At 39.5% G+C, this 25,094-nt stretch overlaps 1 protein-coding gene across 5 annotated transcripts; it reads left to right on the forward strand.

The window, feature by feature from the left end:
• Nucleotides 1–6,016: 6,016 nt before the first annotated feature.
• Nucleotides 6,017–23,152, forward strand: Clk4 (CDC like kinase 4). Of its 5 annotated transcripts, XM_035447740.1 has the most exons (14): nt 6,017–6,164; nt 10,138–10,298; nt 11,160–11,226; nt 15,021–15,243; nt 16,363–16,453; nt 16,845–16,911; nt 18,948–19,064; nt 19,149–19,315; nt 19,476–19,570; nt 19,822–19,951; nt 20,997–21,079; nt 21,792–21,871; nt 22,492–22,582; nt 22,659–23,152. In XM_035447740.1, exons 2-14 carry the CDS (start codon nt 10,196–10,198, stop codon nt 22,797–22,799), a joined length of 1,455 nt encoding a protein of 484 aa, XP_035303631.1. In that variant the 5' UTR covers nt 6,017–6,164; nt 10,138–10,195; the 3' UTR covers nt 22,800–23,152. The 5 variants fall into 5 exon arrangements, with proteins under 5 accessions (XP_035303631.1, XP_027283411.1, XP_027283413.1 ...); XM_027427610.2 differs by lacking the exon at nt 11,160–11,226; XM_027427612.2 differs by lacking the exons at nt 6,017–6,164; nt 11,160–11,226 and adding an exon at nt 13,626–13,684 and having other exon boundaries at nt 10,159–10,298.
• The last annotated feature ends 1,942 nt before the right edge of the window (nt 23,153–25,094 follow it).

Consider the following 25,094-nt stretch of genomic DNA (forward strand, 5'->3'; position numbering starts at 1 on the left):
ATTGATGAACAAATCAGTTTTTATGCCAATACCATATGGTTTTTATTTCTATAGTTCTATAGTACCACTTCAAATCAGGGATGGAGATACCCTCAGCAGTTTTTTATGTTCAGGACTGTTTTAGCTATCCTGGGGTTTTTATTTTTCCATATGAAATAGAGAGTTGTCCTCTCCTGGTCTGTAAAGAACTATGTTGAAATTTTGATAGGGATCACATTAAATCTGTAAATTTGCTTTTGGTAGGATAGACATTTTGTTGTTGTTGTTGTTTTGTTTTTGTTTTTCAAGACAGGGTTTTTCTGTGGCTTTGGAGGCTGTCCTGGAACTAGCTCTTGTAGACCAGGCTGGTCTCGAACTCACAGAGATCCACCTGCCTCTGCCTCTGCCCCCCTAGTGCTGGGATTAAAGGTGTGTGCCACTACCACCTGGCCAGGGTGGACATTTTTACTATCTTAATCCTAACGAGTATGGGAGATATTTCCAACTTCTCATATCTTCTTCAATAACTTTCTTCAAAGACTTTAACTTTTTATAATACACATGTTTTGCTTACTTGGTTAAAGTTCCCCAAGGCTATTTGAAAGTTATTGTTTCCATGACTTGAGGCTATTGTGAAAGTTATTGTTTCCATGATTTCTTTTTCAGTCTGTTTGTCATTTGTATGTAGGATCACTACTGACTTTTTTTAATTATTTAACAATGAATGCAGTCTTTTCGCTGAAAGTTTTTATCAGCTGTAGGAGTTCCCTAATGGAATTTTTAAGGTCACGTATGTATACTAACATATCATCTGCAAATAATGACTCTTTGACTTCTTTTCTACTTAGTATCAACTTGATTTCCTTTGCTCTAGCTAAAACTTTAAGTAAAATATTAAATAGATATGAAGAGTGTTTTGTTCCTGGTTTTAGTGGAATTGCCTTGAGTTTCTCTCTTCATTAAAATTAATGTTGCATAATAGACTTGCAGTAATTGCCTTTGTTATGTTTAAGTATGTCCCTTGTATCCCTGATCCTCTAACACTCTTATCATAAAAGGGGTATTGGGTTTTATAAAAGGACTTTTTGGCTTGTATTGAGATGTTCATGTGGTTTTTCTTGCAGTTTATTTATGTGGTGGACTGCATTAGTTTGAGTCTCAGGGTACTGTGGATTCATAAAATGAAATTGGCAATATTCCTTCTGTTTCCATTTTCTAGAATAATCTAAGGAGTATTAGTATGAATTCTTATTTGAAGGTCTGGTAAAATTCTATGCTAATACTCTCTGGCCCTGGGCTTTTTTTAGTTGGGAATCTCTTAATGACTGGTTCTGTTTTACTGGGGTTATAGGTTTTTCTAAGTTGTTTATCTGCTCTTGATTTAAATTAGATAAGTGGTGCTTATTGAGAAAATTGTCCATTTCTTTTAGATTTTTCAGTTTTGTGTAGTACAGGTTTATAATGTGTCTCCTAAAGCTTCTAGGGACTTTCCTTGCTGTCTGATGTTATGTTCCCCTTTTCATTTCTGATTTTGTTAATTTGGATATTGTCGCTGCCTATTAGTATGGATAAGCGTTTGTCTATGTCATTGATTTTCTTAAAAAGCCAAATCTTTTTATTTATTCTTTATATTATTCTCTTTGTTTTTAGTTCATGGATTTCAGCCTTGAGTTTGTTTGTTTCAGAGCATAGGTTCAATTCTACCCACCTGAGCACCTAGGTCCTTCCCAGATCCCACTCTGCTTCTTGACTTCCTGAATGTACATCAATTTTTTTTAGGTGGTTTTCTGTTCTCTTTTCAGAAACAGGTAAAAGCTGTTCTCATGTAACAGGAATCTCTGTCTCTTAGCTGTGACTGGATTAAGGAATCAGCAGTCTCTTGCAGCATTTGAAAACACTACTCTTCAATCCCCACCTACAGATGCTGTTGTAGTTTCTTCTAATGGGAAACTTTGGTTGTTTCCCATTAGAAGAACCATGTTGGCCAATGTGACCTCCACTAACAGTCCCCACTCCTCCAATCATTATGTATTAACTACAATCTTACAGATGATCTTTAGTTATAAAATGAATGAGTAAACACAGTCTGCATGACTTAAGTTTTCATATAAAATACAGATTAATTGAGGACATTTAGCAAATGTGTTAAATCATTAAATCAACCACTCATGGTGGTCCACACATTTAATCTCAGCACTGGGGACATGGAGTCAATACAGGGACAGTTGCATCTAAATACTGATTTGCAGATTGGCTAACTATGTAAAGATATCCTATCTCAGGAATCAAATTTCAATTAGTGATCTCTTCCAGCACTTCATAGCCAAGCTTAAGGATTCATCATCTGCAGATGGGGAAAGAAAAGCCCATTTTTTTTGCTTAGGATGCAAGAGGCTAAATCCTGAATCCACTCCCAACTGAGAGGCAGAGATTCTTCTTCTTCTTCTTCTTCTTCTTCTTCTTCTTCTTCTTCTTCTTCTTCTTCTTCTTCTTCTTCTTCCTCCTCCTCCTCCTCCTCCTCCTCCTCCTCCTCCTCCTCCTGTGATACAGGATTTCTCTGTGTAGCTTTGGAGCCTATCCTGGCAGTCACTCTAGAGACCAGGCTGGCCTGGAACTCACAGAGATCCTCCTGTCTCTGCCTCCCGAGTGCTGGGATTAAAGGCATGCGCCACCAACGCCCAGCTGAGGCAGAGATTCTTGATCCATGAAAACTTTTTGTTTGATGGTGGGTGGAGTGGAAGGGTGGGAGGAGAGGGTTTGTAAGTGTTTAATTTAAATAAAAAGTTTTAAATAAGCTGGGCGATGGTGGCGCACGCCTTTAATCACAGCACACGGGAGGCAGAGGCAGGCAGGTCTCTGTGAGTTCGAGACCAGCCTGGTCTACAAGACCTAGTTCCAGGACAGCCTCCAAAGCCACAGAGAAACCCTGTCTTGAAAAACAAAAAAAAAAGTTTTAAATAAAGAAAAAACATTTTTAATATTCCTCATTCACTTGTGAATTGGCAGAGGCAGACCATGCTGAAACTTCTAGAAACACTGAAGAATTCAATGTGGTACAGAGTGGAAAGCAGGAAGGACAAATGTCCTCAGATATTCTGAGGCAACCCAGAGTTAAAACCAAAATCTTCCATTGCATTTCTTTCAGTCAGACAGTCAGGCTTATACAAGACCTCACCTGTGGACCCTTGTGTCAAGGATAGCCTTGACTTCAGTGCTCCTAGTTTTCTGCTCCTGTTGCATGACACCCAGTGTCTCAGATTTTTGTGAGAGTCTCTCTGGTAGGGGAGTGGGTTGAGTCTTGGTAGGGGTTAAGTTTGCAGACCACTCCTCTCCCCTAAGAGCCTTTTCTGATTGAAATTTTCTTTCTACAACTGAAGACACCTACAGTTGCAGGTCAGTGTACTCCACATTGTGGAAGGAGAGAAATGATTTCTGTCAGTCTTGCTCTGGCCTCCTCACTTATGCCATCACATGAGTTCACCAAATACTCTCATCCCAACAAATCTCTAAATAAATTCAGTTAAATTTTATTTGGTATTTTAATCAGATTAATGTAGCTATATGGTGACTAGTAGAGTAATGTTCAATAGACGTTAAGAGATCAACAAAACATTTAGCTACTAGTTTAATTTTCAGGAACACCAACCTTGGACACTTGAAAGTGACAAGGACCTGTTTAATTACTAGTTTTTCATTTTGATGGTGGGGGATGGATAATCTAAGAATCTATTACTGAGTCTGCCAAGGAATTCTTCTCCTAAACTTTTGGGCATGACCTAGTGGGAATTTTGATGAATGGTTTGTCTCCTGCAGTTTCCAGAGCCAATAACCTGAGGAGTCCTGAAGGCTCACCTAGTCCCCCGGCACATTTTTCCACAAGGTATATGCATCTGTGACCTGGCCTTGGCCCTGAGACCCATTCAGTGATGACCTAATGGCTCACAGCATTAATCCTAGCAATTAGGAAGCTGAGATGGCAGGATTTCTGTGAGTTCCGGGCATCTTGAGCTAGATAAGTTCCAGGTCATCCCTGGCTATATACAAACTATGAAACAGTAGAGGAGGTAGAAGAAGAAAGAGGAGGAGAGACTGCTGCAATGAAAGGAGCAGCCTAGGGTGCTGCCTGTATCCCCTAGGAAATGGCTGAATTCAGTTACTTCCTGCTCACTCCACTCCCACCTCACCTATGCACTGCAAATGCTTCCCATGTGGTTATGCTTGAGTGAGTCTTGGTTACTAGAGATCTGTTTCGCTTTCTCTTTAGGAAGAATTGGACATTATGGGGGCAAACTAGGGAACTGTCCATCTTGGGCAGTGTGGGATGCCTGGGAGATCCATTGTGACTCATGGTGTGGCCTCTAATAATTTTGGCTAGAGAAGATTCATTGTTTCGTCATGGGAGCGTCAGTGACATATTAGCTTGAAAAGTGTTTTTTTTAAGCCAGACCCTTGTGGTCCTGCCAAAAGATGGACTTGGGACATTTTCCTCTAAATGACTAAGAAAAGTAAGTTGTTTTTTTGTTTGATTTTTGTTTTGTTTTGTTTTTTGTTGTTGTTGCCTGAACTGAAGAAGTCCTATGACAATGTAAACACTAGCTCTCTGGAGCTAGTAAGGCCTTGGTTTGAAACACTCCAGAAGATAAATCTGTAATTAGAGCAAGGAGCTAATAATCACCTCTTAGGGTTGTCCAGATTCCTAGAAGACTAACTGTAAAGTGGCAAAGAGGAATTAATCTGGGCATGGTAGCTCGTTTTTATGATCCCAGCTTTTGGGGGAAGAAGATAGGACTATAAATGCAGCCCTGATGGGTTAGGCAGTATTTATGGAGTTGATGGATTCTCAGACAGCTTTCATTTTTGAGTTTTGATCTCATGTAGCCCAGGCTGGCCTTGAACTTGGTATGTAGCCCAGGATGACCTAGAACTCCTTATCCTCAAGCCCATAACTCCCAAATGCTGGGATTACAGGTCTGTGGCATAGAAGCCCAGTTTTTGGAAATTAAAACATATGTATATCAAAAGTTTATTATGTTATTTTATCTTCTGACCACAAACGTCCATTTATCCAGTAACTTTAATAGAAAGGGGTGCAGCTGCCATGGTCATGACAGGAAGAATGCCTTCGGAAGTCTCTCTCACTTTGTGTGTGGGGGCCGTGTTTCGAGACAGGGTTTCTCTATGTAACAGCTCTGGCTGTCCTGTAAGTGGCTCTGTAGACCAGACTGGCCTTGAACTCACAGAGACCCGCCTGCCTCTGCTTCCCTAATGCTGGAACTAAAGGCATGCACCACCACTGCTGGCTGTCATTACTAGTCTCAGGAAGGGGAGCTGGAGAGATGACTCAGCAGTTAAGAGCAATGGTTGTTCTTTCAGAAGACTCGGGTTCAATTCCCAGTACCCACATGGCGGTTCACAACTGTCTGCAGCTCCAGTTCCAGGGGTTCTGATACCTGCACACCAGTGCATATAAAGTTAAATAATTTTTTTTTAAAGTCTCAGGAGAAACTTCCCCATTCCTTCTGTTTTGCAGGCTGAGGCACGAAACAAGGGTAAGCACCTCCTACACTCGTTTTCAGAGACATATTCAGATAAACTCCTCTAAACCCAGTTTAGAGCAGATGTGCCAGGTGACAACATATTCTGGTCACTGAGCTGCCCTGGCTTCAGCCTGGACCTGGCACAGAGCCTCTGGGGGACTCTGTGCTCTGGTGGCTCTGCCTGGGGCTGAAGTCCAGGGAAGGCTGTGTGGTGACGAACAGACCGCGTCCCATGTGTGTCTCACTTGAGGATGAAGGGCGGCCATTCCCAGCAAAACTAGAAGAGGCTGGCACGCGCCACAGACTCAGGGCGGTCCCCCAGGTTCACCTAAGCACAGGAAGAACCTCAATTTGACAGCTCGACAGAACCTGGGTCTACAGGTGTCGCCCGCGCCGCGCAGCCGCGGTGTGGACGATTACGCCTCGCCCATGACGTCACAGACCCCGCCCCCTTGGGGGACTGTGGGCGGGCCCGAGGCTCCGTGACGCATGCGCGCTTGCTTGGCGTAGGTGGCGCTAGATCCACCTGAGGAGGTTGTGGGGTGACGGTGCCGTCGCCATTTTGTCGGTGTTTGTCGCAGCGGCTGTAGAGAGACGACGGCGGTTTGGCGACATTTCTTGGCCAGAAGGCCTTTTGCTTTTGCGGAGGTGAGACGGACAGGGCCTCGCGGAGCTAGGTGTCTGAGGAAATAACGGGCTTTGGGCCTCGGCGCCCGGGGATGTCTTGGCGGGGCGCCGCTCAGCCAGCCGGCGGCGACAAGACCCGAGCTGCTGCGGTTTCGCGGCTCGAGTCCGGCGCGCAGGTCCCGCCCGGGTTCGCCTGACGGTGCTGGCCGGCAGCTCTGGCCTCATTCACCTCTGCCAGGGCCTCTGTGGGAGCCCGTGGGGAGACCTAGGCGGGGCACGTCCCTGACGCTCGTGTCGTCGGCAGTCGAGTCCCCCGTACCCCTGCTCATTCCTCTTGGCGGCCTTGGCAGTTCGCGGAGCTGGAGGTTTTCCCAGAGTCCGACATTCGCCCTGTTTGCCTGCGCCAAAGGCCCTGGCCAGCTGCCCGGGGGAGGTGGGGCAGGCACTGCGGCGATCCAGGTGGCTGGAGTTCACCTCCAGCTTCGAGGAACACACTTGGAAAGGAAGGTTCGTCCTTTGTGGCAGACGGGGTTTGGTTTTATTTTTTTTCCTCCCCGAAGAGGTCTCCCTCACAACCCCCGTGTAGATCAATCAGGTTGCCCCGGGACTCCAGAGATCCTCCTGCCTCTGCCTCCAGAACCATGGGATTAAAGGCGTGCGTCACCACGCCCAGCTTGTTTTTTTTTTTGTGGTTTTTTGTTTGTTTGTTTGTTTTTAACCCACCCCTCCCCATATCAAGATTGCAGAGAACGAACATTGTGACATCCCCATCCCTGAAGTAGTCAACCCTCCCAAACCCCATGGACCCGTCTTCTGTTACAGCTTTCGCTGTTTAACCCAACTTTGAACAAGCACCGGAGGGCCTCTTGTTCCCCACTTAAAAATGCAGCCCTCTGAGAGACTAGAAACTTAGACCTTGATGGTTTTAATCCGGGTGCTTAGCGTGGATACCATATGGTTTTTTAAAAGGTGATGGAGAATGGCATTTCTAGTATGGATATATGCATATTGGTTCCATTGTGTTGTTTTATTGAAAGATACCAAGAATTCTAGCATGTGGGGTTTAAGTATTAGAGATTGTGTAATATTTTGAGGTAGCTTTCCTTCCCGTGTATGAGAAGGAACTTTAGTCATATATGAACCCAGAAATCCTTTACTTTGTCTTCTACGTAAATATTTCTGTGTTGGTTTCAGACAAGGTCTTTCTCTGCTAACCAGGCTGTCATCGAACCCAGTGTCTCCTCCGTGCTTCGCCTGCCTCTGCCCCCAGAGTGGCATGTGCCTCCCTCCACACCTCAGTATATTATTTCTGAACCTTGCTGGGGATCCAAGTAGGGGTGGGTGGTGTTCAGCGGGAGTGTTTGGGAGTGGGACCAACTGCTGGATTTTAAGTAGTGGATCTAACTAGAGGAATATAGCTCATGGGGTTCCTTTTCATTTTAATATTTGCATATTGTAATTTGAGGATTATAACTTAATAACTTGAGAATTCTGTCTGGAGAGAGGTAAAGTGATTGAAGCAGTGTGAAATAGAAGGGGGAGGAGGAACTAAAGCAAGCACATGTCTTGTGAAACCCTCAAAACGGACAGTCAATGATGAGTCATCAGAAGCTACAAATATGCCTGCTGTTACTTAAGAGCGCCTGGTGACCAGGGCCTGAGGGCAGTACTTAGTTTGACTTGAGATTCAGGATTCAGTTCCCAAAGAAATGGAGAATAAAAAGCTTAATCAGACCAAAACATAAATGTAGTTGAGATAGTTTTGATAATAGAAGGAATGGATCAGCAGAGTGCCAGTAGAAATAGAAAGATGAGTGCTTCTGAAGAAAGTTTGAGTTTTGGCTTTGTCTCAAGTAAACTTGTAGTTTTGTTTATTTTACTTTGCCATATTGAAATGATTATATCAAAGGGAATGAATGCTTGCCTTACTTTTACTGAGACACCTAGCAAGAATTTAGGAGTGTGTGTGTGTCTTAATCCATGCTGTCTCTTTTTTAACTGAGCTAAAAGAGAAGCCACATTATCAGAAAGATATCTGGCAGGCACAGAACTAGAAGAAAGAAAATGGAATTTACTGGTTATTTGGGCAGGGGATACAGAAGAGCCCTTGCCTAGTAATTAGGAACTCCCTCTCCCCACATTACATCCTCAGTAGTCAGGACAAAAAAAGAATATTGATATCACTCACACCCTATGGTGTGATACACACCCTTTCTTAGGAACACTTTGAAGGAAAAATTGAAACTGCCTTCTTTCCAAGCCTGGAAAGTTTGTTAGCATAATTTTCAGTCATTTAGACAAGCTGAAGACTTTAAATTGGTTTCCCGCCATTTGGGCCTTATGCAGCTTCTTTGCTAAGTTGCCCCCCCCACACACACACACATACACAAACCATTTAAATAAACCCTGCTTAGCATAGTTCAGAATTAGATTTAACTGGAACTGCAGAGACTGCTCAGAGGTTAAGAGTGTACTGCTCTTGTAAAGGACCTGAGCTTTGACTACAATTTTAGGGAATCTTGTGCCCTCTTGTGGCTTCCATAGGTAATTGTATGCATGTGGGCGGGGGAGCTCCCAAATAAAATTAATCCTTTAAAAAACTGCTTTGGAGAGCAAGGCAGTTAAGTGACCTTTGATCTCTGAGACCCACATGATGAATGGAGAGATCTAACTATGGCAAGTTGTCTATTGGCCCCCTCGTTAACACTGGCATGTATCTTTCACACACAAAGGGGTAAATGGTAGATACTGGCCCTGGGAGAAATCCAGATTGCATATAGGAAGTTGTAGATGAGGTCTGGACATTGTATATACATTATCTGATGTCACTAGCCATGTCTCAGTTTAAGGATTGGTCTAAGTCTGGCATTTAGAGAAAGGAACTCTACAGAGTTTGAGAGAAACCTCATTAATGAAAGGCTCTTTACCTTTAAACCAGTCACTTCCTTGCTTCTCTCTTAATTATTTGTATTATACTTTGCCAGGCTGAAGGACATTTGTGATACTATTGGGGTGGATTAGCCCTAACTATAGCGTGGGTGCTATTCCTGTATTTAAATCTGTGTGCATTCATTTCAGTCTAGACTTTTAAAACTCAAATTCAGAGGCTGGGATTGTGGCTCAGTTGGTAAAATTGTTAACATAAGAGTGACCTAATTAAAAAATCTGTATAAATAGAAGGTAACAAGAAAGAATCAGTTTCTGCCTAAATGCTTTGTCTAAGTTTCTACTGCTATTTTGTGTGTCAGGGGTGCATATGTACATTCTGATTCTTGTATGGGCCAGACGTCAGCGTGGGTATGTCCATGACTCTAGAACTATTTTTGAGGCATGGTCTTGTTGAACCTGTAGCTTGCCAATTAAGACTGGGTAGCCATTGTGTTTCAGGGATCCATATGCCCCACCCCCACCCCCACCTCCAGGTCTGGAGTAGCAGTTCTATGCTATGGTGTCTGGCTTTTTATATGGATGTGAGTGATATGAACTCTGGTCCTCATATTTGGACAGTGTACACATTAGTGGCTGAGTAATCTCTCCAGCCCTTGAGCAATTTTAATTGGCCCCTTTAAAAAAATTTAATGGCTGGCCAGGTACACTGATGCATATCTATAATACCAGCACTTGGGTGTCAGAGGCAAGCAGATCTCTTTTGAGTTTGGGGTCAGCCTATTCTATAGAGTGAATTCCAGGACAGCCAGGGCTACACTGAGAAACCCTGTCTCAAAAAACAAAATGAATGAGTATCTCTGAAGGCAAACACTATAAAGGATTTGTTTTACTAAGTAAAAGAAAGTGTATTAAAAGCTCATCATTTGTTCATCATTTAGTATTAGGTCAGTTCCATTCATAAATCATCTCTCATGGCAGTGGTATTGTGTTCTGAGCTTAGGGAAATGTACCTAAAAAGATTTTAAGAGCCTGTGTGACCCTCTGTATAATTATACAACCATCTTTAGCTTTCAAACTTACCCTTTTCCCCACTCCTGGTTAACAGATGCGGCATTCCAAACGAACTCACTGTCCTGATTGGGATAGCAGAGAAAGCTGGGGCCATGAAAGCTACAGTGGAAGCCACAAGCGGAAGAGGAGATCGCACAGTAGTACACAAGAGAACAGGCATTGTAAACCACATCATCAGTTTAAAGATTCTGATTGGTAAATGACTTGTATTTTAAGTTCTAACAGTTTTAACAATTTGTCAATTGCTTATAGCTTTTATTAAATTCAGAATTCAGGCAACATGTTTATCCATTCAAAAAAAACCAGTTAAACAGAGAGCCATTGTAGTTAGCTTCTATAGTGCTGAGACTATAGCTGTGAATAGAATAGTTTCTCATATGTCTGACTGGGAATGGTAGGAGATAGATAGTTGCTCAGCAAGTGAATAAAAAAAATAAGGGCTCCGGGGATGTAGTTCAATGCTAGAACACCTGGTGCCTACTATGAGTGATGTCCTAAAATCCTTAGAAACATCTCCATCAAAAAAGGGGAGGGAAGGCAAAAGAATATATCCAGCAACATGTACAAAGTTGAATAATAATGCTACCCAATGAGTGTTTTTAACTTGTATAGGAAGATGGTATGTATATTTGGGTGTGCAAAAAAGTGTTTCACAATTGAGGTATCGTAGAGGGTGGTTAATCCAGGTGAGAAAGGCAACATAATGCTATTTGAGAACATTAAAGTGCTTTGGGGATTAGACACTAGTGTTCTACAGGTTATGTTTATAGAAGAAAATCAATGGGTATGTCTGAGATTTTTAGAAACTTGCTTTATTTTGAGAACTGTTCCTTTCCATGGGCATTCTCTGCTAATTTAGGATAGAGCCTCAGTAAAATATTATGGAAATCTTGTTTATTTTGCAATATAAAGTGTGGAGGCAGTACATTTATATAGAATTAAAAGAATCTTGATAGTAAAGAAAGGCTAGATGAGTAGTTTCTTTCACTCTGCCTTCCATTAATTTCCCTTTCTCATTTGTTTTGTTGGTTCTATGTTTTCTCCTTGTTTGTACAGATGTTCCATTGGGGCTGTTTACCAGATTGCTTTCTAAATTAGCCAGCTGGGGTTACTTTAAAAAACAGTATGTAATTTTTTTTTCCTTCTCCGTGCTAAACAGAGTTGTTCTGCCAAAGAGCTTGTTTGTAGTTCTTATACAATAATCATGCTTTATCAAACAGTTATGTAAGGGGTATGGTTTATGGCAAGATTCAATGACCAGACCTTATTAATGAACAGTACACAATACAAATTGTTTGTACCCCATTATTAATGTGTACAAAATACTTTTTAAAGCTTACCATCTTACAAGTATTTATTCATAGTGCTACTATGCATTATATATGTCTAAAGGTTGATTTGAGTGATTTGTGTCCATAATTAACTATAAAAACCAAGTCAGTTTAATTAGCCTCTAAGCCAGCACTGCCATCTTTGACATTGACACCAGAACAATTTGATGGTGGTTATTCATCCTATTCCAAAATACTCATTAATTGTAAAAAAATCTTTTTGAAAGCTAAACATTTTATAAATATTTTAATAAAATAACTGAGAAATTGAAGAAGCAGCAAAGCATAAAGAAAGGAGCAGCAGGATGGAAACCATTGCCTGTGACTTGATTGAATTACTTCTCACTGTCTGTTCCTAAAGGATCTTTGTGTACAAATCTTTGCCTGGGAAAATAGATTCTAAGAAGAGGCATTTGCAAGTTAAAGGGTATGAAGTCTCACAAGGTTCTTGTTGCATATTCTCATTTCTTTTTCTAGAAAGCTTATAACATGCTTCTTCGTGCTGTCTCTAGTTTTGTCTTTTTAAAATTGTTTTCTTAATCTGAATTTCTAAATTTCTAGTGAATTTGTTCAGTTTCATGGAGAATTTTTTGCATCAATTGTTTTCTATTATTGTATGTTTCTTACTGTTTTACAAGACTTTATTGTGTATCATTTGAGCCCTTTGTTATAAGCATTATAAAGCTCTTTTCTTGATTTATCTTTTGGCAAAAGCCTGTGAGTTGGTCTCTTTCAGGGGCCTTAATTAATCTATTCTGCCTCAATTCTGGGAAGACCAACATAGCTGTAAATAACCTTTATATAGTAAATCCAGAATCATTCAGTGTCTTCCCATAACACAGAATGCCAAGTTTTAAGCCTTTAACTTCATATGACTAGAAATCACCTAGGAGGTATACAGACTAAGATTCAGACTCAGTGTGACCTGGGTCCTCATTCATAAATTCTATATTCAGTGCTAGTAGACTGTCCTTTCACAAACACCTTCAGTTTGATGTGTGTGGGCTTCTGGTGACATATTCTCCTGGGTAAAAATTGGCTCTTGATGCAATCATCTACTTGCTCTCTGCAGAGTAAAGTGTAGATACATGCATTCTAAGCCTCTGACTGGTGGTGCTGTCTGTGTAAGATGGCACTATGCTGTTTTCCTGGAATTTTTCCTACTGTCCATTTTGTCCAAATCCTGGCTTTCCTTTAAGATGCTTATCTGCTTTTGTCTTTGTCATGAATTCTTCCCTAATCATTTAATGAGATTGAAATCTTTGCTTTCCCTGAGTCTAAGCGATCATTAGCACCTTTTCAACAGTTTTTTTTTTTTTTTTGCATTTGTCTATTTTGATTTTTCTATTTTTGTGTGTGAGTAATCTTAAATTGTTCATTTATTGGGGAGAGACTTTGCCTTATATGCTTTATTTTATCTCCCACAGGACCTTTGTGGAAATAAAAACAAATGTCAGTGCACTCAACAGTTTGGGCTGTTTTGAAAAGCTACAATGAAATATTCACTGAGCATTCAGTGGATATTTTTTAAAAAATCAGACCTGTTATTCTGTCTGCCCTGTCCACAGCTTGTATAATTCTGTAGACTTTAACCTTTGGTCTTTGGTTGTCATAAACGGGAAAGGTCCTTCTCATGTTAGCTCTGTTCATGATAGTACATCACCACCCCCATTTTTTTTTTTAATCATTAGTAGATTGTTTTGGAGTGTCAGCAGGGCCAGTTTCACATAGTATTCCAGTTAAAGATTATCAGTGTAGTTTTTTAAGGTAGACTTTGAATGTGTGGAGGTGGGTGTGATAATTTATAAAATTAAATAGGATGCCCTTAGAAGTATGACATCTAGTTTGTTGTGTTTCATCTAGATCTCTGTTTTAGACCAATTGACTCAGGTCCAGAGTTTTATCCTAATAGCCTGAGTTGTTTTTCCAGAGGTTAGGAAGAACTTGAGAATGATGCTAGGCCATAAGAAAGCCTAGCCTGAATTAGATGCCAGGTCTGTTGAGCAGTTGTCCTAGGGATGTTTCTCTTTATTTCTGCTTAAACCAGCACTTGGGAAGAAAATGACAGCATATCCTGGGGGAGTGTAAAGGGGTTGAGGGGGGCAGCCTCAGCAACATCTGTCACTCCATTGCTTGTCAGGATTATTTAGCTGATTTGTCTGACTGGGCAGGTGTCCCCTCTCTCCCTCAGTGCTCCATGTGCATCCCTCTTGAAGCTTCGCACTCTGTTGAAGAGGACACTCATCCCAGGTAGAGGGGGGATGGGAAACTGGGCCAATTGAATCTGTCCTTTTCTTTCCATCAGATCAGGACACTTAACTGGGACCCATTGACTTCCTGAGGTCCATGACCTCCATGAAGTTCTTGCCAAGTTTTGTTTATGCATTTGCACATTTCTTGGGGGAAAGGGTCTACAACCTATCCCATCAGGTTCTCAAAGGGATCTGTAGAAGCACTGTGGCACTAGAAAATGCTGTTTTCTTTTCTATTTCTTGGGTATTTTCCAAGAGTCACAGGAAATTAGAAATGCAAAGTCAAACTGGAGAGATGGCTCAGCCATTAAAAGGCTAGGCTTACAACAAAAAATACAGGAAATGCAAAGGCAAATAGAATGGAAGGATGTCCACAGTCCTGGACCCTTTTGGTTAGGAGGGTCAATTTTAGGTGTACTTGGCACATTAGGCAGGCCTCAGAAGTTCTGGTGTCTGATTGTCAAACAGGAGTAATAGAAAGCTTAGACATAGAAAAGAGAGGAGTTAGAATAGGTGACATGTTTGAAATATCTTAGTTTTTGCCACTAGTGTACTCTGCAACAATGGCATATCCTTTAGGGGTCTTAATTGAGTTAGTAAATAAAAGGACTGAAAATACATTTAAGGCTCCTGTATCTGTGATACACATTATGGAAGAAGTCTGTCAGGGATATCAAAATGCACTTACATTAAAGGGGAAAGGAATCCTCTTTTGCCTTTCTCTAAATGTGTGTCTCTGAGAGAGCGAGAGCGGGAAAGGAAGCTAGTTTCAGATGTTGTAAGATCAGTGCATTTCAGAACAGGTTTGCAGGTTTGATCTTGACTTTTCACAAGGTAAAGGAACATTTGATTTTAAGTATTTTGTAATTAAAGCTCTGTTCCTTGGTATGAATTGTTGACAGCAGTTTTCTAATGTGTGGGGTTTTTTGTGTGGGGTGTTGTTTTGTTTTGTGGGTTTTTTTTTTTTTCTTTCTTTCTTTCTTTTTTTTTTTTTTTTTGGAGATGTTTCATGTGGCCCAGGCTGGCTTCAAACTTGCAATGTACCTCACTCAGGATTACCTTGAATTCTTGATCCTCCTGCCCTCACCTTCCAAGTGTTGGGATTACAGGCATATACCAGCATGCCTGGCTGTAGCAAGTGTATATGGGAAAATATGGAACTATTTGGTTAAAGTTATTAAGTTATCTGAGATAAGTATAAATCTAATCTCATCGACTTGAATTTTTCCTTTTATTGTGTTAGCTATTTAAACCAAGAATTCTTAAGAATTTTGTTTGAACCACATTATTTCAGAATGAAGAGAATAACTTGAGATCCTTGAATGTGTTTACAGTCACTATTTAGAAGCAAGATGCTTGAATGGAAGAGATTATCGGGACCGGAGATACATTGATGAGTACAGAAATGACTACTGCGAAGGATATGTTCCAAGACATTACCATAGAGACATTGAAAGCAGTTACCGGATCCACTGCAGTAAATCCTCAGTCCGAAGCAGGAGGAGCAGCCCTAAAAGGAAGCGTAATAGACACTGTGCAAGTCATCAGTCACATTCGGTATGAGTGATTTGTTTTTATTTTGAATGGATTCTTGTTTGTAAGGCTCTAAAAGAATGATAAGTTTCTGAAAAAGTTTTTTTAATACTATTTGGATATGCTATAATTTATATTCATATACTTGAATCCTTAAAGGAAGTGAACACATACTCATAACTGACACCTGTGTATTATTAGCTAGTCTTCACTTGCCCACACTTACTCATTCTGCAAACCAGATCATGAATTTGTTGGTTTTAATAGTAAAAAGCATCTTATTTTGTGGTTGTACAGTATATTTAAAAAAATGAGGCACCCATAGTTTTCTTTGAATGTAAACTTTTTTTTTTTTTTTTTAAAGAAACTGCTTTACTGTTTATTGGAAACAACTCAGGCAGGTCACATTGTTGGGGTGCTTAGCGATTGCTTACTAGTGTGTAGTCTAGCTTCTAGTACAACACAACATTATTGTCTGCAGTTAATTTTGCTGAAGTTGTGAACCTGGGTGCTGAATGGGAAATGTATTGAGAAAGCCAGACGTCTTTAATTTGTAAATTTTGAGATACCATTTCCCTCCCGAAGTTTTTTAGACGTCTTTAATTTGTAAATTTTGAGATATCATTTCCCTCCCGAAGTTTTTTCTGTTACAACTAGCATTTATTAGATTGAAGATTGAAATTAGCCTTTACTTCCCCTCTTATTATGATGTCCATTTTTAAATGTTGCTAAAAGAGAACAATTTCAACCAATCTTGACATTTTTCTGACAAACTAGACAACTCAACTCACAGCATATGGTTATAGCAGAAAATAGTAAATCTTGACATTGCATTCTTTAAAACTTCAGACTTCAATTAAATCAGTATTTTAAAGAGACAATTGTGTTGTTTTTTTCTATTGCCACTTTAAGTATCTTATCTGAAAATCTGTTCCTTGCCATGTTTTTCTTCTGTAACATAAACTGTGCCCTGTGAATTTCTGGGGACTGAATTTGAAATTGCTCCTGCCAACTGTTCGTGGCCTGGTGCTTATCTGAATGCCTGAATATCTCCCCGCTGAATGAATTGCGTATTCTGCCCTGAATTCACTCTGATATATTGATTGGCTGGACGATCTTGGTGCTGCCCACTTGCCGTTCCAGAAGAGCCACCGAAGGAAAAGATCCAGGAGTATAGAGGATGATGAGGAGGGTCACCTGATCTGTCAAAGTGGAGACGTTCTAAGAGCAAGATGTATAGAATATTTTTCAACACTTTTTAAACTTTGCAGACAGAATAATCTTTTAAAGAATAGTTTGTCAGCGGGGGGCTAAAGACTCTTCATTGCTTTTTTGTTTTATTTTTTGTGGGTTTGTTTGTTTTGTATTTCTTCTTTTCTGTAGAATTTAAATATTTCTATTCTTAAAATTCCAAAATAATCAGTGGAGATTGAGATTAGAGCAAGACAGATAGCTCTATCTAATTGCTTTGTAGCAGCTGAAAATACAATAACTTGAGCGATGAAACCTTAGTTATGCTTTGCTAGAGATCATTTGGAAATATGACACACTTAAGCATTCATTGTTTGAACAACTGGATAATTGTACTTGGGTACTTAGACCTCTCTTTCTCTCCCTTACTTTAGATGAAATCGTGGACACTTTAGGTGAAGGGGCCTTTGGCAAAGTTGTAGAGTGCATTGACCATGGCATGTAAGTTTTCTTTTTCTTTTTGAGCATTCTGATGAAATGTATTTTAAAGTATTTGCTACAAGTTTTCCTGAGAGGTATTAAACAGAATTTCTGGAACTCAATATAATTTATGTGCCATGAATATTAATTTTGTTGTGTACAATGTTAGTCTGTCTCAGATGAAGGTTACTCTGTAATTAAAGGAGTGCTCAAATTCTTGTAGGATTCAGCTGCTTTTGAATTTCAGAGTAAATAGAGTACATCCAAATTTACATATTAAAACACATTTCTTGAACTACAAGGAAATTCTGTTGACCTATAGAATAAATACATTCTCTGGTGGGATATACTGACCTATCTCATTGCATGCACCTTGTCCCTTAAGAACCTCTGTTCTGTGGTTTTACCACTTTTTTTGTAAGTGAATTTAAAGTAATTTAGTGAAGCAACACCTTTCTAAAATGACATCTGAATTTGTTCATCAGAAATAGTTGGGAAGGGTATAATTTTCCAGATTACTGTGTAGATCAGTAGGGATTCTTTTTGTTTGCTTGTTTTGTTTTTGTTGTTTGTTTGGATTGTTTTTAGGCCAGGCTGACCTCAAACTCAAAGAGATCCACCTGTGTCTGCCTCTGGAGTACAGAGATTAAAGGTGTGTGCCACCACTGCCATGTGCTACTTGAATTCATACTTGGGAATGTTTTATTGTTGGGCTTGGTGTGTGGCTTAGTGGTAAAGTGCTTGACTCACATGGTGGGCAAGGTCTGCTGTCACTAGTCAAATGTTTTAACCCTAAATTTCCTTCCATCCAATTGACCATGATTTTCTCAAAATAATGTTCATACTGTTTAAGAATTATTTGTGTGTTTGGGGGGGGTGCTGGGGAGATGGCTCAGAGGTTCAGAGCACTGATTGTTCTTCCAGAGGTTCTGAGTTCAATCACCAGTAACCACATGGTGGCTCACAACCATCCGTTATGAGATCTGGCACCCTCTTCTGGCCTGCAGACATACATACAGGCAGAACACTGTGTACATAATTGATAAATAAATCTCTTAAAAAAAAAGAATTATGCATGGAAATGCCCCAACCCAAAGCCTACCACTCTTTATTTTTTTTAAAAAAAGATTTTATTTATTTATTATGTATACAGTCTTCTGCCTGCATGCCAGCAGAGGGCACCAGATCTCATTCAAGGTGGTTGTGAGCCACCATGTGGTTGCCGGGAATTGAACTCAGGACCTCTGGAAGAACAGTCAGTGCTCTTAACCGCTGAGCCATCTCTCCAGCCCCAAAACCTACCACTCTTGATGTAGCTATTTCTACACACTTTTCGTGAATGAGTCTGCTTGGATGATGGGTGGGGCCTTTAATAGCTTGTAGATAGGGTCTTTACCCAGCTGTTTGGTTTTTCTCCTAGTTTGACAGACTCACAGCTATCTTTTCAGGGCTCAGTTCTATATCACTGTATAAATTGCTGTTTTATTGTATGAGTAGTTGGGGTTTCATCTCTTGTGAGGATGTCTTAATACTCATCTGCCTTGGTCATTCATTAGATGAGGCATGTAGAAGTGAGCCCCATTGTTCAGTACTCGCACCTGTGCTTTCTCTTTAGCACAGAGTAGATCCAGCCTGGCAAATAAACAAATGCTTTGAACAGCCACATACTCTTTGTGTGTGTGTGTTTTGCTTTCAATTTTTTTTTTGTAAAGTATAGGTAAATGTAAATTTTTAAAAACAAATGTTAAAATTCCTAAATATTATGTGAGTGATTGCTTTGTTTGGAAAAATATTCTGGAACCTAGTAGTAATGTGCTCTGGAAGATTTAGAACAATAAAATGGGAAACATGTAATTACAATTGTATTTTAGGAGGCTGAGGTAGGAGTATTACAAGTTCAGTGTCAGTCTGGGATACATAATGAGTTTAAATTCAGTTGAGCTACATAATAGTGAAATCTGGTCTCAAAAACAAAACAAAAAAGGAATGTGCTTTTCTCAAGGTATGGAGTTATTCCACCACTTGTATGTTTAGCATCATCATCTTTTGTTTTTAAGGGATGGCTTACATGTAGCAGTGAAAATTGTGAAAAATGTAGGCCGTTACCGGGAGGCAGCTCGATCTGAAATCCAAGTACTGGAGCACTTGAACAGTACAGACCCCAACAGTGTCTTGTAAGTATACATTCAACCACAAAGTGTCATACTGTATGAGCTGCTCACTTCTAGGCACTTAATTATTATTTTCATCTCTTTTAGCCGATGTGTCCAGATGCTAGAATGGTTTGATCATCATGGTCATGTTTGTATTGTGTTTGAGCTGCTGGGACTTAGTACCTATGATTTTATTAAAGAAAATAGCTTTCTGCCATTTCAAATTGATCACATAAGACAAATGGCTTATCAGATCTGCCAGTCTATAAATTGTAAGTATTCGTGAATACATGGTATATTTTATTGTATTTATTATCTAATCAGCATGTGAACACTTGCAGGTTACAGGTAAAGCTGAAATCCCTTTTGACCCCCATATCCTAGCACCAGTTAAAATCTGAGACTAATGATGGTTTTCTATTTTCTTTATAGTTTTACATCATAATAAATTAACTCATACGGATCTAAAACCTGAAAATATTTTATTTGTGAAGTCTGACTATGTAGTCAAGTACAATTCTAAAATGGTGAGTTAAAGACTTGTTTTAATTTGGGTGTTGTCTTTAAAATTAATTTAGCTTGATGATCCTTAAATGAGGAATTTCACTCTGATATTCACCCACAAGTGGAGTAGGAACAGGATATTTGTATATCCCAGTTGGGAAGAGAGAATAGGGAAGGGCAAAGGAGGGAGGATTCATTTGCAAGCCTTTTGAGTAGTGCTGTAGAATATTTTATGTCTTTATTGAGTTTCATCTTTACTTATCTGTGTCTTTAGAAACGAGATGAGCGCACATTGAAAAACACAGATATCAAAGTTGTTGACTTTGGAAGTGCAACATATGATGATGAACATCATAGTACATTGGTGTCCACACGGCACTACAGAGCTCCAGAGGTCATTTTGGGTTAGTACACACCAGGCTTCCTTATACTCTAATTGTTGAAGGTCATGGTTAACTAAAATTATGTTAGCAGGATACAGAAATGAGTATTGTGTGTTTCTCCTCTGTGACGGTGATTGTGAAAGGTATTCTAAGTGCTGATTTGTGAACCTCAAGTGATCATAACAGTGCGTACATCGGGTAAGGGTATCCTAGTCTTGTGATTGTGAGATTATGTAATCACCCATTTCTACTCTTATTGCCAAAGTAAGGCTCTGGTACAGATGCCCAGGGCTTGGTTGGCTGACTTAGACATGATAGATAAGGAGCAGGAGAAAGAGACTTAAGCAAGAGTCTCTGTGTTAGCCATTATAGGAGGAAGATGGAAGTTAAAGGGAGGATTTTGGAACTCAGGGAGTATGTATTACATCTCAAAACTTAGAAGTCACTGATAGGATTGGGGGGCTTGTAAACAGGACAGATCAGGTGTTGTTGTTGATACAGGTCTGAAGTTGGGAGTTACTGGAAAAAGAATCTGGAGTCTGGGGGACTAGAATACCATGTGTGGGTGTGGGTGATGTTCCCGTGGTGACAGCAGATGAGAGAGGAAGATGTAGTTAGATGCTACAGTAGGGAGAAGGCAGTTGCCCTAGATGCTAGCAGTCAGGTAACATTGGGAAGGGGTGAGAAAAGCGAGTGAGATGAAGTACCATAGGATGAGAAGTGATTCATTGAGTAGTCATCTGAGGGAAAGCATATTGAGGTGTATGCTTTTATCAGAGCTCAAATTCTAGTGTCTGTGTTGCTATGTAAGTTTTCCAGTAGTGAGCATTGTAGAGTGAACAAAAGTGACTAAATCGCGGCCAGGTGTGGTGGTACCCACCTATAATTCTACCACTTGTAAGACTGAGGAAAATACCAAGTCCCAGACCAGCCTGAACTACTTGCACTAAAACTGTGAACCCTGAGGTTGCTGTTGTGGTCTCCCACAAGAGCACTCGAATGTGGGGAAGGGAGAGTCAGCAGTTTAAAGTTGTTCCATAGTAACATGCTTGTTTGTTTTGGATAGCTTTAGGTTGGTCTCAGCCTTGTGATGTTTGGAGCATAGGCTGCATTCTGATTGAGTATTACCTTGGGTTCACAGTCTTCCAGGTATGTATCTAATACATTTTATTTGATGACCTATAATGAATTTTATGTTAAGCATGCTTTATATTTAGCTTCCATACAGAAATTACCATAGGCTGTTATTGACAATAAAATGTAATATCACTCTTCTGAAATCACTGTTGATTGAATTCCTACTAGTAGTAAGGTTGTAACTTGTTTTGAATGTATGTGTGATATCTTTAACATGTAATTCATATAGAGTTCATATTATGTGTTCTGGATTTTCTTTTTTTTGTTTTATTGAACTTTTTCAAACTTATATTGGTGTATATGTGGCTAGTTATAGTTCTGCTAATCTAGTCTTTTTGTTATTATTTTTATTTACTTGAGGGGGTGCACACATGTGAAAGATAACTTGTAGGAGTAAGTTCTTTTACTATGTGAGTCTCAAGGATTGAACTCAGGTTATTGGTCTTGCAACAAGGACCTTTTACCCATTAAGCCATCTCTCTCTCTGGCCTTAGTCTAGTCTAATACAGGGTTTCGCTGTATAGCCCTGGCTATCCTAGAAGTCACTTTGTAGACCAGGCTGGCCTCAAACTCAGAGATCTGCCTGCTTCTACCTCCTGAGTTCTAGAATTAGCCCAGCTTAGACTAGTCCTTAAAATATAATCAGCATATATTTTACTTTTCTCTTTTATGTGCATAAAAGGAAGTGGAAAGTGCTAAATTCCTTTTTCCTGAATTTTTTTAGACTCATGATAGTAAGGAGCACCTGGCAATGATGGAGCGGATATTAGGACCCATCCCAGCACACATGATCCAAAAGACAAGGTTTGTCTTAAGATGCATTCAGTGGCCTTTGCTTAGACTATAGAAAGCATAACATCCATCCTAAGGACTGCAGATTTGGAAGGAAATAAGAAATTCTGTACAAGTGATAACTTAGAGCTATAATCTTAGCATTTTTTTAAAGGTCATTTCCAAAAAATAATTCAATATTTTAACTTTCGCTCTTGTAGAAAAGGTGATTTAATTGTGTTACTGAGGCTAATTTTTATGTAGATGTTTTTCTAAGTTGATGAAAAAGCAGTACATCTGAGAGCCCAGTTCTTACTGGAGTCTGTTAGTCTTGATTGAATTTCCTGTTGTTGCTAGCCATCTCTGTGTCATTGAACAGGATAGTGTGTTTTGTAGCTCACCTGGGAAGTTGTTAAAAGATTCCTATCCCCATCCAGATTGGGTGAGATCAGAATTCACCGTCAGAAGTCTCCTTTTGTAAAGTGAGCATTTTCTCATTTGTGAACAACTTAGGATAGCTAGAATTTCTCAGGGAAGTTGAAAAAGGAAGTTGCCAGTATTTAAAAAAATTATGCACAGGAAGATGTGTCTGTACATTTAGTGAGAGTGGAACTTTGCTTATTTTACTAATTTCAATTTCTTTTCTCTTGTAGGAAACGGAAGTATTTCCACCATAATCAGCTAGATTGGGATGAGCATAGTTCAGCTGGGAGATATGTCAGGAGACGCTGCAAGCCATTAAAGGTAAAGGAAAAAAAGATTAATGATTAAGTAACATTTTTTACTCATGTCTTCATTTAACAAGACCATTTCCCCCCAGGAATTTATGCTGTGTCACGATGAGGAACATGAAAAGCTATTTGACTTGGTTCGAAGAATGTTGGAGTATGACCCAGCGAAAAGGATTACCTTGGATGAAGCATTGCAGCACCCTTTCTTTGACTTATTAAAAAGGAAATGAATGGGAATCAGTGGTCTTCCTATATACTTCTCTAGAAGCAATTACTTTAAGACTGTGTCAGTCAACTAAACATTCTAATATTTTTGTAAACATTAAATTATTTTGTACAGTTAAGTGTAAATACTGTATGTTTTGTATCAATAGCATAAACTACCTTGTTAAGTATGGTGTTGATAATGAATGCAATATGAGTTAAAATGAATTTTCCCTTTTGATGTTAATTGCCATTTTTAAAGGCCTTTGGAATACCCTTTGTGTCCAGTGATTAATGTGATTGGTCTTGTCTTTTGTACATGAAGGTTGACTCTGAAGTGATTCTTTTTTTTCCCTTGAGTAAAAGGAAATCTTGACCACTTTGTGTGATTGAGTATTCTTTATACACCTCAAATGTAGAATTTTTCATGACAAAGGTGTTTTTAGACCTTGATTATTGAATGGGCAGTATTCTAGGTGGGCAGATTTTAAAAACCAAAACTCAGAAAAATTAGCTCGATGAAGTTTCATTTAATTTTGTTTTCTGTTCTTTAGATGATGTCCACAGCTCCACTGAAAAACACGCGATTGGTCCATGATGGAGTTTAATCAGGCCATACATACATCATTTAAGACTTAATTTTACATTGCAGACAGATTTGAGTTGTATCTGTCTGTATTTCAAACCGCAAATATGTGGAGCTTTTTTCTGCATGACAAGTAGTAAGCCAGCCTGTACTATAGCTGTCTAGAGGTGGTTTTCCTACTACAGTATGGGTAGGAACTTGAAGGCTATAGCTGCATGTCACAGAGTCTACATAAAGCATATCAAGACTTCTGATATAGTCCACAGTCAGTATACACCATCTTCAGAACATTTCTAAAGTCACTGAAGTCAGTCCTGAAACTGTCATTGCCACACAATGTTGCCATTATTTCCCATCCCATTCTTAGGTCCACTTCCTGTGCTTCCTTAAGCCTATCTTTCCCCTAGGGTGGGCTCTTGGGGCCCATCCTCAAAAACTTCTCATAGGCTGATCTTGATGTAAAAGGAAAGAAAAATGATCACATTTCTAAAAATAGTGGTTGCTTTTGGGGGCTAGAGAGATAGCTCAGCAGTTAAAGAGTATATACTGTTCTTAGAGAGGACCAGAGTTAGATTCCCGGCACTATGTTGTGCTAACACCTGTAACCATCTCTAGGGAATGGGATGCTGTCTTCTGACATTCAGGGAGCTGCACTAATGTGCACATACATACCCATACACACATAACTAAAACTAAAATGTTTAAAGGTAATGGTCTCCTAAATCCATTTCTGAAAATGAACATTCTTCAAGGTGTTTTACTAACTTGTGTTCTAATTCACACTTTAGGATTTATTGCAAAACTTAGAAGAAATGAGTAATGGTCAGGATGGTCATTCTGGAAACGTCCTTTGCCAAGCATTCCCTCTGAGCTCTCAGCTGCCTGTTCCTACCTTCCTGTATTGCTGCCCTTATTTTCTAGAAGGTTCATTGCTTTTCACAGTGTTTGTGGCTTCAGCACTAAAAGGAAAAGTCTTAGACAAGCAAATACATCAATATGGGTCATTTATAATAGAGGTAATTTGAAAAAAATATTTTTGAATATTTTATACATGGATATAATGATCATATCTCCCTTTTCCCTTTTAACTCCCATTTTTTTTTAAAGGAGGAATGTTATGCTCTTAAGAAATGAACATTCTCTGATAAGAATATACTTGAGTTATTGGGGGAGGCTGGTCCTATATTAGTGGGTTTTTTTTTTCATCTAAAAAACTTTAATATAAAAATGAGTTCCCCTTCCCAAATTTATAGCCCAGCTTCAAAGTATTGAAACACATGGCATAATTTTCAACCAGACAAAATTGTGTTGTTTAAATAAAAATGCCTGATACCATATTGCATCTACAATTCTAAATTTTAATATCAGTTTATATGGGCAAGGTGGCTCAGTGACTAAAAGTACTTGTTGCCAAGTCTGACAACTAAGTTGTCATGCATGCATCCACCTCCATACAAATAAATATAACTTAAAAAAAAAAAAAAAGCTTCAAAGCTACAGAGAAACCCTGTCTCAAAAAACAAAAACAAAAAAAAAAAACAAAAAAAAATCTGGGTCTAGAGAAATGGCTCAGAGGTTAAGAGCACTGGCTGCTCTGCTCTTCCAGAGGTCCTGAGTTCAATTCCCAGCAACCACATGGTGGCTAAAACCATCTATAATGAGGTCTGGTGCCCTCTTCTGGCCTATAGGCAGAACACTATACATAATAAATCTTTAAAAAAAAAATTGACTGATT

This window comes from Cricetulus griseus, chromosome 7 (genome assembly GCF_003668045.3).
Source record: "Cricetulus griseus strain 17A/GY chromosome 7, alternate assembly CriGri-PICRH-1.0, whole genome shotgun sequence".
NCBI lineage: Eukaryota > Metazoa > Chordata > Mammalia > Rodentia > Cricetidae > Cricetulus > Cricetulus griseus.